This window comes from Phoenix dactylifera, chromosome 15 (genome assembly GCF_051530095.1).
Source record: "Phoenix dactylifera cultivar Ajwa chromosome 15, Ajwa_hap1_PhDact_Kaust_v1.1, whole genome shotgun sequence".
Classification (NCBI taxonomy): Eukaryota; Viridiplantae; Streptophyta; class Magnoliopsida; order Arecales; family Arecaceae; genus Phoenix; species Phoenix dactylifera.
The window spans coordinates 9,321,932-9,337,154 of record NC_143204.1 but is presented as its reverse complement, the minus strand read 5'-3'; the positions used below and the strand labels follow the sequence as shown (position 1 = coordinate 9,337,154).

General features: G+C 40.6%; 2 protein-coding genes and 1 pseudogene across 2 annotated transcripts; all 3 read left to right on the top strand.

Annotated features, from left to right (window-relative positions):
- The first annotated feature begins 919 nt into the window (after positions 1-919).
- Positions 920-1,768, top strand: LOC120107085 (cytochrome b561 and DOMON domain-containing protein At5g47530 pseudogene; annotated as a pseudogene).
- Positions 1,769-8,725: 6,957 nt separating this feature from the next.
- LOC103722513 (cytochrome b561 and DOMON domain-containing protein At5g47530-like) lies at positions 8,726-12,123 on the top strand. The gene is made up of 3 exons (XM_008813103.6): positions 8,726-9,607; positions 10,554-10,808; positions 11,511-12,123. Exons 1-3 carry the CDS (start codon positions 8,999-9,001, stop codon positions 11,826-11,828), a joined length of 1,182 nt encoding a protein of 393 aa, XP_008811325.4. The 5' UTR covers positions 8,726-8,998; the 3' UTR covers positions 11,829-12,123.
- Positions 12,124-14,563: 2,440 nt separating this feature from the next.
- LOC148699850 (uncharacterized) lies at positions 14,564-15,223 on the top strand. Its single transcript, XM_088711944.2, has one exon. It carries the CDS (start codon positions 14,564-14,566, stop codon positions 15,221-15,223), a length of 660 nt encoding a protein of 219 aa, XP_088568070.1.

Here is a 15,223-nt window from a genome sequence, read left to right as displayed (position 1 = left end):
TAAATCCAAATCTGCTTATTGTAAGCCGAACATAGATTAGATTAATTAATTAGGTAATATTTTGTCCGTTCTAAAACTATATTATCTTCACTACCCTTGCCACCTACACAATATTACTAATAGCCTGGTTATCAACACTACGTCGCCTCCACTATCTCTATTACTTGTGATATTGCTTCTGCCCACTATTACCGTATTTGTTTTAAAAGTAACTGTCTTTACAAAATATATTTATTTTTAAAAATAAAAATTAAAAAAAAGAGTAGAGAAAGAATTTTATTTTTGAAAACAAGGCCTAACATATTGCCTAATTTGCATCAAATTTTTACGGCATGCTGATAAAAATAATTGCGCATTTTGTATTTCATGTACTATCTTAATTTATAAACTAGGCAATCGGGTCAAGAAAAAAGGACAGGGCATCTGACTGTGAGAGGAGAACAAAAACATGGCAGCTTCCTTCGTCTTTTGTTTGATATCCGGCATGCTTCCGTCGTCTTACATGTCGCTTCAGGACTCCTCATCTTCCCCTTTGGAGCAAGTAACCGTTGGACTTTAATATCTGCCGTGACGCAGCGGTAAAGCTGTTCGACGAGGTAGGTTAGAGAGGGAAATATATCAAGGGAGAGAGAGAAAGTAAAGAAAAAAAAAAGTGTAATAGAGAAACGGGAATTCGGACCAATTCATCTACTCCCTCCGTTCTATATAGGCCAGGCTCCCAATATCTCATCTCGTGCAAACTGAGGTATCTCAGTTGATAATGTCAATATATGCGAGAGAGAGTAGAAGATTCCGCGTCGGACAAGCCAACAACCGCCGACACGCCCGCCTTTCTCTTTCCCATATAACTCCACCACCCCCTCCACTGCTGTATCCCCGCCCCATAGAGATTGCCACCTCCATCTTCTATTCTCTTGGGCTCCTCCGCTCCTCAGCTTCTTAATTGGATTCCCCTGCTTCCAAGCCCAACAAGAAGAAGAAGAAAGAAGGGCATCTTTGGTCTCAGTTTCTACCAAGGCCTATGCTTGTCTTTGGCTTATAATCCCAATCCAAATGGTTCTTCCCATGAGGCCAGCCATGCTTCTTCTCTCTTTCCTCCCTTCACTTATTCTACCTTGTTTGGCCCAGAACTGCCTCAGCGACACCTTCTCCAATAACAGGCTCTACACCCGCTGCAGCTCCCTCGGCCGCCTCAACGCCACCCTCTACTGGACCTACCACCCTTCCAACGGCACCGCCGATATCGCCTACAGGGCGCAGCAGGAATCCCCGGGGTTCGTCGCCTGGGTCATCAACCCCTCCAGCTCTGGCATGATCGGCGCCAACGCCCTCCTCGCCTTCCACGACTCCGCCGGGACAGTCACCGCGATCACCTATCTGTTCTCCAACTTCACTCCTTCGGTGCGAGACAGCAACCTCACCTTCAGGGTTTACAGCCGGGAGGCCGAGTACTCCAGCGGCAAGTACACCATCTACTCGACGGTGGCACTGCCCGGCAACCGCACGACGTTGAACACCGTGTGGCAGGCCGGGCAGGTCAGTGGAGGGGTGCCCGTCAGTCACGCATTAAGCGGCGATAACATCCGCTCGATGGCGAGCACCAATTTTCTGTCTGGGGTGTTAGAATAATTTTTAAGAATCACGTAACAATCTATGTTACTCATAATAGTTTTTTATTGGCGTGATTCTATGTTAATCTATATTAATTTTCTTTGTAAGCATAATCTTGTTAGAGTAATTTTAGAGATCACATGACAATCTGTATCACCTATAATATTTTCTATTATTAGTGAGATTCTATATCAGCCTATATTATTTTTCTATTTATTCCCGTGATATAATTTCTTTGTGCAAATCAACTTTTGGTCCGACATGTAGTATTTGTTGCAAAAAGCAAAGTAGAGCACCATATATGAGTTATGGTCATAGATAGGAATGCTAGATGAATAAAGATTCATAAAGCTACCCTCAAACAGTTGGGACAGGTTTTCATGGTTATGATGGCTGTGATAATGATAATCAAAAGTAGCAAACAATATTATGAAAATTAACGATTTAAGAATGATTAAGAATGATGTATTGTGCACTTGCCTCGAGATGCATGAAGAGGATAAAGATAACAAATGTATACCCATTTAACCCTATATATGAACAGGCCTTGTAAAATTTATATTCAGTTAGTTGTTCATCTAAAAGATCAACAAAAGTGAGGTGTAAACCTTCTAGGATGATGATGAATCTATAGCTCAGGCAAACTTGGAAAGAGAGGATACCTTGAGAAGCCTTGGACTTTCTGGTAGGGATGGACATCTTGTTCTAGAAGCAGGACTTTAACAATGGGGAAAGATTGCATGCTTGTACATTGTGCTAGCTCATGGGCACATAATGACTTGCACAATGCAACAAAGCTGAAACCAATATTCCAAACTCGAAATTTTAAGAAAAAGTGTTTTATTTTTTCAATTGAGATGTATTGCATGTTCCAAATAATAATTTAAGAAAAAATGCCATGTGTTGCTGCCTTGCTGGTTGCTAGAAAGTTTCTCTTGATGATGTAACATGAACTTGGCATTCGTGATTCAAACAATCCCAAAACTCACACTAGTCCTCTAGTAACAGGTGAGAATGATAAACTTTTTGTATGACTAAGCCAATGCCCCAAAACATCATTCTATCGAAATAATGATCCACCTTTATATAATTTGCATATTTGAAAAAAACCAATTATGCATGCATAGAACAATATATTTTGAGTCAAAGTAAACAATGAATAGACTTAAGAGCAACATGACTCTTTTCTCTTGAAAGCCGAAAGGAACTAATAGGAAACTTTTGGAAGTCTGGGTATAAAAGATGATCGATAGGACTGCAATGAAATATCTATAATTTAAATTTAATGGAAAACCATGGCTTAGGAATTCTGTAATGTGATTATTTTTTAACTCTCACTTATAGAATAATGTGGTGGAAGATAAATCCATGTTTAATAAATTTGAGCTGCATGGGTGAAATGAGGAGGTGAATTTACGATGTTATGTTATAGATGCATGCCTTTGAATGTTAGGGGAGCATTTTATAAGAGCAAGATTACCTACAACATTTTGTGATTCAAGATATTGCGCAATACAAGTAGATATGTAGTAGATTTCAGAATGCTGAAGTGGATACATGGATTGGGTGCGAAGTGGCATCATTAGGGGAAGCATGGGAGTTGCACCAATTATGGACAAAGTGATAGAAACTGGGAAACAATCTAAGATAATATAGGAATGAACATAATGATGATTTGAACGAGTCTTGAAGGGAGAGTAGTTCGAAATTGTCCTCAAGGGTTATGTAGGAGATATAATACACTATAACAAAAAAAGGTTTCCCTAACTCTCACCCGCTGATGCAAGAAAGAAGCATCGGCAAATTGGGCACCGTGCAAAAATTTGAGCAGTGTAGAGAGAGAAAGTCCAGTAGAGAGAGAAAGTTAGGTAGAGAGAAAGTTCAGTAAAGAGAGAATCTCGGTCTGAGTCAATTAGGAGTTTGGGCTTGGTTATCAATGGCATGGTCAACCTAAATTAATTAATATGTCTAGCCATGAATCAAGAGAGAGAAACAAGAGAGAATGAGAAAGAGAGAGAGGAGAGAAGAGAGAGAAGAGAGAAAGAAGAGAGAGACAATCTCTTCTTCTTCTCCAAAATAGGGAATCCATCCTATTGTTCCCCCTCGATGAGCGTGGTGGCCAGCCCCGACAGCGGCAGGAGGTAGCGAGATAGGCTTGGCCAACAATGGCGAACAAGGGCCGGCGGTGAGGGAAAATAGACTGAAATAGGGCTGCCCTATTTCAATGATTTGCCATCCCAAAATGAGGCAATCATGCTTACACATCAGGAGAGAGAGAAGGAGAAGAAAAGAGTATCATACCTTAGTCCTGTGAGGGGTTCCGACGACTCTCTCTCTCTCTCTCTCTCTCTCTCTCTCTCTCTCTCTCTCTCTCTCTCTCTCTCTCTCTCTCCGGCAACAAGTCGAGGAAGAAGAAAAACTAAAAGAGGAGTTGGGATTTGGTGGTTCGATCTTAGATGAACTCGAAGGATGAGTTATATAAATAGATGATCCCAGCCTTATCCGACTGGTCTCCAGATCGTGATGAACTTTCTATCTCATCGTGATCAGGGAGGAAGAAGACTTCCGCCGAAATCTTCTTTTTGGTGCCCTTACATGCGACGCATGTGAGGCCCAAAGCCATGTGGCTGGGCCAGTCAAGTGGACTGGGCCTAGTCTAAGAGTCTCACAATATGGTTGAAAAATTATGCTGCTTGGAGCATATTATTCCTTATAGTATGTCATGCATGTAGAAAGATGGAGAATAGAGCTTTATGAACATATATTGTACTTTGGGGCTATATAGTTAAATAGATGAAATTGGGTTAGTAACTAATGAAACTCTATCCATGCCATTTCTAATGAGATTAATGCTAATTCGCATCTCCATTATTGACTGCTGAGCATTAGCATTTTATTTAAATATTTTAACTGGTAGTCCTTCGCACATTTGATGTGTGTAGAAGGAAGATGGAGGCCTTTGATCTCACAAATATTTTATTATTAAACATTTGATGCCATTTCTTTTTCTTCTTTCGTTTATTACACAAAAAAAGGATAAAAGACTAATTTTTTACCTAAAAATTAAAAGACTAAGATTTGATGTAAGACAGGAGTGTTTAGAGAAGCACCAAGGTGAATGTGAAATAGAAATATTGATTGTTCAATCAACTATGGCATCTTTCAACTATATGACTAATTAGATGCACTATTACTTTTCTTTCTTCCCTTTTCTACGTTTTTTCTTTTCTTTTTTGATAAATGTATGTATTATCTAATGGATAGACTTGTTAGGTGAGGCCTTTTGTGGTTGAACTCTCTTTTATAGATAGAATTCTATTTTAAAAGGCAGAATTTCTACCAAAAAATAAAAAGGGCAGAATCATGTTTCTTTAGCCCATAAAAGAGAGAGGTTTCAGACATCCCGCATATTTGCGACTTTTCACACAAGCTGCATGGGATTAGAATTTTCCGTCAAGCACTCCCTCCTTTTAAATAACCAAAGGGCATGACACTTGGCTAACTTTGGTCATAAATTTTTTTTAAAATTATCATTGCCATGAATCACCTGTTGGTTTTTATGTTTGTGAGATTTCTTGGCTTGGAAGAAGAGAAGGAAAACCTCTCACCACTTTTATCTCTTGTTGCTTGGTCCAATCACCGAGGCTTTTCTAATATGTGGCAAATGTCTGCCCTGACATCAGAGATAGCGTACGGAAAAAAGAAGAAAGAGGAGAGGGGGGGGGGGGGGGGGGGACCAAGTCCTCCTTAATTTTGTTCCACTTACCATTCTTTTCTGGCATCCTGTTGCCTACTGTTTTCTATACGATGATGTTAAACAAAAACAGTTTCATATACTTGTCCTAAACAAAAAGACAAAAGGTGTTGAGAGAAATTTGAAGGTTGTGGAGAAAATTTGGTGCATGGTTGTGGAACAAAGCTACCTTGAGACTTGTATGCTATGAACTTCCTAAAGATTGACGTTAGATTGGGCTGATGACTGATGGAAGAAGAAAACGAGGTTCCCTTTGGCCTGCAGCAAAATGACCGCCATTAATATTTCGTATGGAGTTGTGCAATTCAAGTTTGAATTGAAGGATTCTTGTTTTTTGAGATAATTGAATAAAAGGATGTGACTCCATGGGGCTCAGCAAATTTCCACGCGGCCGCTTTTCTTTTCGAAACAATGACGAGAGAGCTCCAACAGTCTAAACTCCCCATTAGCCGTCCAAACTCCGTACGTGTTTGTTTGCTTTCCTATTGGTTTACTTTTTCTTGTACGATTTTGTTTTTTTAGTAAGCCAGATTATTATGGAATCGTTATATAAATGCATCCACTGGACTCCAGTGACTGGAGGCCGTATGCAAAATATTGAGAGCCATATGGAAATAAAGTTCCATAAAGTAGTCCCTGTACGGGTAGCCATCAATGGGAAAAAAAGAATCCTGGACGTCATGCACGATCACCGTTGGATTGGTATGAAATGTGTCATCGGACGACCTTAGTGGGGCTGGAGGACGCTTTAAATGGCGAGGATTTTGTCGATAAGGGGCATGCGTTTAGATGCAAAATGGAAAGTCCATACGTGCAAGCAATGCTTTCTGGGAATCGGTCGGGAAACGCTTGTGTCCACCACGTAATTTGAAAGGGCTAGGTCGCCGATACGATATGTCTTGAGAAAGATTTCTCCTCGGTGGTTAACTGGATCTATAGTATGGACACATATGGAGATGACCCCCCATTGATTGGAGAGATACGTCGACTGATCAGAGAGTTTACCTTCTTCCAGGTAGCTCATGTGTTTCGGAAGGCGAACAAAGCAGTAGACTGGGTCGTCTCATTCATAGCTCGCCACTCCAGAGAGTTCATCTGCACATCATTGGCAGTTTTACCTCCTTTTCTGTATCTTCTATTTTCGTTTGATGTGGCAGGCTATACTCACATTAGAGCAATATAAAATACCGTTTTTAACCCAAAAAAAAGAGAAGGGCTAAGTCAAATACCAATACTATTCTATTATTGTAGTTATTTATATTTGACAGACTTTTTTTCATAAATAATACAAAATATATCATCTTTAGTAATATCTCTATTTGTTTAAAATACATATATACACAAGTAAGCTATCAATTTTTTACAATAAAATGAAGCCCCGTTGAGATCACCAATAGAGGTGTACCATGAGAAGTAAAATAAGTTGTTCAAAATGTAAGCCTTTATTTTTGAATATGCAATCAAGGTAAAAGGAGCCATCGTTATGACGATCTAAAGTATGTGTTTTTATTTGCATCCTCATATTCAGATATTGTACTATAGCCATATAATATGCCAATATCTAATTTGATATTCAAATAGGAAAAGAAACCTTAAAAGCCTAATAAATATAGCTACATTATAGATGATTCAAAGTCTCATTAATTTCAAAAAGGTTGTGGGTCCGAGTGCCGTAGTTCACATGTAAAATAAGTCATTTGCATGGCATAATAGAGCGAAAAACTAAGAGCTTGTTTAACATGACCTTTATTATTACTTTATATTTTAAATATAAGTAATAAAAATTGATATAAAAAATATGTTTTTTTTTATTTTTCATGATTTCTAGAAAATAAATGTAATAAATTTTTATTTTCAATATTTGAAAAACAAAAACTCGTGTTTTTAATTACGACTACCAACAACATCTCCACTATCATTGTTTGCCATACCACCATTCTATTGCGGTCACTCCCGCTCCACCATCACCACCATTGATACCATCTACTATCATTTTTTTATTTTACAAACTACTATTCTTATTGACATCGCCTTAGTTATTACCATGTTCATCACCACTACGATCATCACTATTGTCACCTTTACTGCATTGGAGTGATAATCGGGTCGAGTCGAATCATATACAAGTCAAATTAGATGCAAATGGAGTTAGAAAATGTTAAATCTAAATCTGGTTAATTTGATATGTTTGATAAAAAAAGTAACCCAACCAAATCTGCTTAATTTGTTTTATAAAATGTAATCTGCTTAACTTTTTAACCCATTAACCTATATAACATATTGTTAACATGTTTAATAAAAATATAACCTGCTTAACTACTTAACTCAATTCGACCCAATTATTAAATAGGTTAAATGGGTCAAGGGGTTGAACTTGAACTTGATTAGATTATTAAATAGTTTAAATAGATCAACCTATTTATAATCCAAACATGTTTAGTCTAAACTCAAATCTATTTATTACAGGTCAAACATAAATTAGGTTAACGAATGAGGTTATATTTTGTCCACCCTACAAATATATTATCTTCACTACCATTGCCACCTATACAATATAACCAATAGCCTTGTTATCAACATTACGTCGTCTTCACTATCTCTATTACTTGTGGTATTGCTCCCACCCATCATTACCATTTTTGTTGTAAAAATAATAGACTTTACTAAATATATTTATTTTTAAATAAATTAAAAAAAGGGAAAGAATTTTATTTTTGAAAACGAAACCTAACATATTGCCTAATGCATCAAATTTTTACGGCATGTTGATGAAAATCATTGCGCATGCTGTATCCCATGTACCGTCTTATTTTATAAACTAAGCAATCAGGTCAAGAAAACGGAAGAAAAAAGGACAGAGCATCTGACAATGTGAAAGGAGAACAGAAACATGGCAGCTTCCTTCGTCTTTTGTTGGATGTCCGGCACGCTTCCGTCATCTTAGATGTCACTTTTTTTTTTTGGTGAAAAATCTTACATGTCGCTTCAGGACTCCTCATGTCCCACTTTATAGCACGTAATCGTTGGACTATGGCATCTGCCGTGACGCGGCGGTAAAGCTGTTCAACGAGGTAGTTTAGAGAGAGAAATAAATCGAGAGAGAGAGAGAGAGAGAGAGAGAGAGAGTAAAGAAAAAAAAAAGTATAATAGAAAAACAGGAATTCGGACCGATTCATCTACTCCCTCCGTTCTATCTAGGCCAGGCTCCCAGTATCTCTTCTCGTGGAAACTGAGGTATCTCAGTTGATAATCACAATATATGCGAGAGAGAGTAGAAGCCTCCACGTCGGACAAGCCAACAACCGCCAACACCCCACCTTTCTCTTTCCCATATAACTCCACCAACGCCTCCACTGCTGCATTCCCGCCCCACAGAGATCGCCACCTCCATCTTCTATTCTCTTGGGCTCCTCCGCTCCTCTGCTTCTTAATTGGATTCCCCTGCTTCCAAGCTCTGGTTTTTATCATCCCATCTAAGAGAAAACCTACTTTCCAATCCTCAGCTTCCCTTTCCTGGTTCTCGGATCCTAGATTCATACATCAGGACCCTTAGCTTTAGAAGAAGAAGAAAGAAGGGCATCTTTGGTCTCAGTTTCTATCAAGGCCTTAGCTTGTCTTTGGCTTATAATCGCAATGGTTCTTCCCATGAGGCCAGCCATACTTCTTCTCTCTCTCCTCCCTTCTTTTATTCTACCTTGTTTCGCCCAGAACTGCCTCAGCGACACCTTCTCCAACAACAGGCTCTACACCCACTGCAGCTCCCTCGGCCGCCTGAGCGCCACCCTCTACTGGACCTACCACCCTTCCAACGGCACCGCCGATATCGCCTACAGGGCGCAGGAGGAATCCTCGGGGTTCGTCTCCTGGGCCATCAACCCCTCCAGCTCCGGCATGATCGGCGCCAACGCCCTCCTCGCCTTCCACGACTCCGCCGGGACAGTCACCGCGATCACCTATCCGTTCTCCAACTTCACTCCTTCAGTGCGGGACAGCAACCTCAGCTTCAGGGTTTACAGCCGGGAGGCCGAGTACTCCGGCGGCCAGTACACCATCTACGCGACGGTGGAGCTGCCCGGCAACCGCACGTCGTTGGACACCGTGTGGCAGGCCGGGCAGGTCAGTGGAGGGGTGCCCGTCAGCCACGCATTAAGCGGCGATAACGTCGACTCGATAGCAACGACCAATTTCCTGTCCGGGGAGTCGTCCAGCAGTGGAGGGAGCTCAAAAGAACACCGCAAGAATGTAAGTAGCGTTACCTGTAAATACCTCTCTTACATCCGGAAGGAAACTTCAATATTTGTAATGAATTGTGCTACCTGCATGATTCATCGTCCCAGTATCGGATCCATATTGGTAGTATTTTATTATAGTATTAACATATAGTATAATATAATAAAATTTAGCCTACAAAATATCGATACGGTATGGTATGGCCAGATATATATAGTACAATATGGTACCAAATGGTACAATAAATTTTGGCTATGAGGTCTATGCTCCGAACTTATTTACCAATATTTTATTGCCTGCATAATTGATTTTGTGTTTTTGTTTATCTATGTATTACTGTAATAGCACACTTACTTCTTTTGGGGAAGCATTAAATCTTTGCTACCAAAAATTCTAAAATTTTCACAAACAATTTAGGAAACAAAAGTTCCATCATACATATTATTCAATCCCCTTTATTTTTCTTCTTCGATTTTTCAAAACAAAAACCATACCAAAAGTACCTAATCTCTAACGACTATCATGACTTAGAGGAGATTAAATCATAAATTTTGGTTGTGGTATGGATGCTGTGATGTAGGGAACTTTTATTGGATTGACTTTTCATCGTCTTACCATTCCTGGTTCATTGGCTATTTTATATTATATTTTCAATCTTTTGGTTCTTAATTATTAGTCTTGGCTCAAGTATATAGATGGATGGTGCTATTTCTATCCCTACTTGGCATGATTACCTATTTCAACTAGGCCAATTGCAATCAGTTCATTTCTAATTGATTATTATAATTATTAATGTTTTGCTCAAGCTTATACATATCATTGTGTTAGGTGTTTTGTCTAATTATTTGTTCCTTTCTTTTACACTATTGGATCCATGATTTTCATTTTAGATTTTGATTTCATCTGTATAATTTTCAATCAACAAATCAATCAACTATCTTTTCGAATTGGATTGCAGATCCATGGGGTGTTGAATGCTGTGAGCTGGGGTGTTTTGATGCCTCTTGGAGTTATCATAGCAAGGTATTTGAGGGTGTTTAAGTCAGCCGATCCTGCCTGGTTCTACCTCCATGTGGCTTGCCAGTGCTCAGCATATATAATTGGGGTCGCCGGATGGGGTCTTGGCCTTAAACTTGGCAGTGAATCTGCTGGAATTACATACGAGAGTCACCGGGATATCGGAATTGCTCTCTTCTGCTTAGCCACACTTCAGGTATTTCATTTGGATCTAAGAATGCATAAATGCTTGTCGATGTGCTCTGTTTTCTATCCTTAATGCATTTATCTTTGCGGAGCACCCATACTTTTATCTCAATGTTTGAGGCTCATTAACAGAAGCTGTTGCCGATTAGCATATAAGATCCGTAATATGAATCCACCATTTCCCTTACAAAAATCTGAAAAAAAAAACAGAAGAAAAGATCATTCAAACTCTTTTACTTTTTTTTTCTGTGTGTGTGTGAAGTATCTGACATTAGTTCTTCTTTAGTAATCCTCCCTCTCACTCAAATTATGTGGTTGAGAGGCTTATTGGTCATTGCTACGTTTATGTAACCAAACTCTTTAGAACATATCTATCCATCCAAATTCAGTTTTGCTGCTAGAAATCATATATGTATATATAACAGACAAGCTATCCACTGCCTACCAGATGTCCTCCTCTAAAATCTTTTATATATTCAATTTTGTGACACATCCACAGACACTTACCTTGTACACATGGCCGACCTCAAATAGTTGGGACAAGGATTGATGTTCGTAGTTATGTGCAGACATGTATGATGTATGCATGACCAACCTCCAATAGTTGGGATAAAGGTTGATGTTCGTAGTTATGTATACAGACATGTATATGTATACATGGTCTCACGTTACATAAGCACATTCTCTAATTGATTTATGTTATGCGATGTAGGTATTTGCATTGCTTCTGAGACCCAACAAGGACAACAAATACCGCATCTACTGGAATATCTACCACCACTCGGTCGGTTACTGTGTCATAATCTTGAGTGTTGTCGAAATCTTCAAGGGTTTCGATATCTTGGACCCTGCCAAGAAGTGGAAACGTGCTTACATTGCGGTCATCGCATCGCTGGGGGCCATTGCGCTGGTTCTTGAAGCTGTTACATGGGCTATAGTTTTGAAGAGGAGGTCGAGGAGCTCCGAGAAGTCCCACCATGGTGCAGATGGGGCAAATGGGTACGGTGGCAGGCAACATCAGGTGGCGTAGACGTAGTGTGGCTTGCGTTATGGGGCATGTTTGGAGACATCTCTTTCTATGAGGACTATGTGCCATGGACCCATTTATTGAGGAAGAGATGGTTGCTTATACAGTTATTATTCTTTCTTACTATACTAGATGGGTAGGCAAGCATTATCTTGCCACTTAGAGATACACTTTATTTGTTTTTTTTCTCTTTGGTGTGTGTATTCAGTTATAGACTGGGGATCTCCATCCCATTTTATTGGGCTTGCTTCTTGCATACACCGCTTGCTTTACACTGAGGACTTCTTGCTTTCTTGCATTCCTTTTGTTCTACACGATGGACTTCTTGTTTCCTTGCATTGCTTTTTATAGGTTGGATAACTTTAAGTAGGTAGAGCAAGAAAAAGGTGTGTTTGGTCTGCGATTGGAATTGGAATCGAAATTGAAATTATAATCAAAATGGATTGGAATGGCTGTATTTCCTGAAGTTTGGTTTGTGACGAAAGCCAGAATAGGAATTAGAATGAGATTTGAATAATAAAAGAGAGTTGAGTTTAAGTTTTGGGGATTGGAGCTGTCACGCTCTGAACCTAGAGCACAACAGATGCCATATGCATGTACGGCGAACTGTACAGGCATGCAAGATAACAGATCATATCAAAGTAATAACAAATCCTTCAAATTTATTTTAGCATTAATTTCTTCAAACAGTTCTTACAATAGTTTTAAAGTAACATGTGCTAAGTAATAACATAAATCAAATTGAATACTCTAACTAATCTAACTAAAATGCCAATAATTGAAAAAATCTTCAGGAATCTAGCATAGTCTCTAAACCCCGAGCGATCATGTATCTATGCATATAGATCTAGAAAACAAAAAAAATTATAATAATGAACTATACTAGCTCAGTAAGCAATACAATACTCTAAAGTGGGATCAAAGCATGTCAAATATTTAATTAAAGCACAAAATAATGACTAAAAAATAAATCAATAATACATATTTTTTTGAAATTTATAATTATTGAGTCCAAATGAATGAACTGGGCCCAAATGAATGCTTACAGTCCAACACGGCCCACGATGGATGTTCTTCATCTTGTTGAGCAAGGAGGAAGAAGGAAAAGAAGGAAGAGAGGGAAAAGGGAAGAGGGGAAGAAAAGCCGGCAGGGTGGTCGAGCATGGGTGGTCGTTGGCCAGCCGTTGGCAGCAGGCGGCGGCCGGCGGGAAGGAAGACTGAGAAAGCTCTCGGTTTGGGTCCGGAATAGGGGGAATAATTGCTTCAGTTTAACTAGAAATGGAAGAACACAAAAAAGGGTGGCTCACCGGCATGCCAACGGAGGGGAAAGATCTTGACCAACAGTGGCTCGGTCCGACAGTCAAGCGGCGGCAACGGCGGCACTTTCTGTGACAAAATGGATCTCGGAATAGGAGAAAACAGGAGAGAGAGATCTCGGGTGGTGGTGCTTGGCCGGCGTGCCACCCCGGCCACCGGAAAAGGAGGAGTAAGGAGTTGGAGAAAAGGAAGGAGAAGTCTCGGAGGAGGATCAAGTAATAGAGGAGGGTTTTTATAGAAAAATTTCGAATGGCTCAACACAGCGATTTCCGTGACAGTTGAGTGTGATCGGCGGCCACTCAAGCGGCTGTGGGGCTTCCATGAAATGGCCGCGGGGCTACTGCAAAACAGCTGCAGCACCTCCGCTCCCATCTTGCCTGAGGAAACCGGAGTAGAGGATCGCGATTGCGATCCTATGTTCAGGCTCTCAAAGGGACCTTAGGCTGCCAGCTTCCGCCCATTATTTTCATAGGAGAATTCCAATTCCCTCTAAAATTAGAATCGGAATGGAACTCACCTAACCAAATAATTGGAAAGAGAGTCACTCATTTCTATTTGAACTCCCCCCCATATGCCGGTAATATCTTATCTTTTTCGGGGTTTAACCTATTTTAATCCACTTGATTATATCAAGGTGCTTTAGAACAAACTCATGTGCTTCAATGTTGGCTTATTCACCACTGAATATATATTGATAATGCTTGGCTCAATTCACTGACCCCACACAAGATACAACAGGCTCATTGTCTTAATAATTTAGTTGTGAAAATTATTATCATTGATGTGATCTACTGCTAGTTTGGTGGCAAAATGATGTATTAAGAGCAATACGACCTATTTCAGATGGACACGTATGAACTAAATTGAAACAAAGAAAAACTACTAGCCACCAAAGTGGGTCCAAAATTATAAATTGAGCCATGGATGGTCGAACTCAAACGTTAAACAAATCCTCAGCCCAACCACTTCTTAACGACTTTGTGTGGGTCAACTGAACGCAATTCTTATTGAGAGGGAAGTTGGGGGTCTGCAATTAATTATATAAGGAAATGAAGAAAGCATGAGCACACTCCTGCAATAGAGAGCGGGGAAGCCCTCCTTCCGCTTGATGTTTGTGTTCTGCTTGAGACCCGACTGTCGGGATCCAGCTTGGAGCGGGCTAGGCGTGTTATCCAGAGATCATGGTGGACATATGCGGTGGAGTCTCGGGGCCTATCGGGGGGCATCATTGTATTATGGAGGTTAGAGAGAGTTGGCATCGATGTTTTCCATAAGTGCAGCCAGCAGGTGATTTTAGTGATTACTGAGGGGCCAGGGCCCCTTGGGTCCTTCTAGCTACATATGCTAGTACGGACTATCGGAAGAAGAGAGCCTTATGGGAGGAGGCCACCAATCTCATTCAGTCAAGGCACCTAGTGTTGATGGCAGGGGATTTTAATTATATCGACGGCTCGGAGGAAAAGAGGGGGGGCAAGGACTTCACCAACAAAATCGAGGTCAGAGAGTTTCAGGACTTCATACAGTCCAATGGGCTGGCTGACCTTGGTTTCACCGGCCCGCGGTTCACTTGGTGCAACAACAGGCTGGGGAGGGCCCGTGTTTGGGAGCGGATTGACCGAGCATTTACGACGACCGGATGGATCCAGAGATTTCCGGACTTCTGGGTGCGCCACTTGCCCAGGATTGCTTCTGACCATTGCCCGATTCTGGTGAGTACCTCTTATACTTTTCCAGTTCATTATCCTTTTCGTTTTAAGAAGGTGTGGTTGTCCTATCCGCGGTCGTGGGAGGTGGTGAGAGAGGCGTGGCAGATGCCGGTTAGGGGGGATGTGATGTACAGGGTTCCCTGGAAACTTGAGCTAACTAGACGCCGGCTGCAGAGGTGGAATAAGGAGGAGGTGGGGAATATCTTTAGGAGGGTGTTGGAGACGGAGGCATCCATTACCAGATTACAGGTTTTGGAGGATCGTGGGGGCAGCCTTTCAGAGGAGGATCAGGGGGAGCTTAGGGGACTATTGAACAGACATCACTCCCTTCTCTGGCAGCAGAAGGTGTTTTGGAAGCAGAATTCCAGGTTTTAG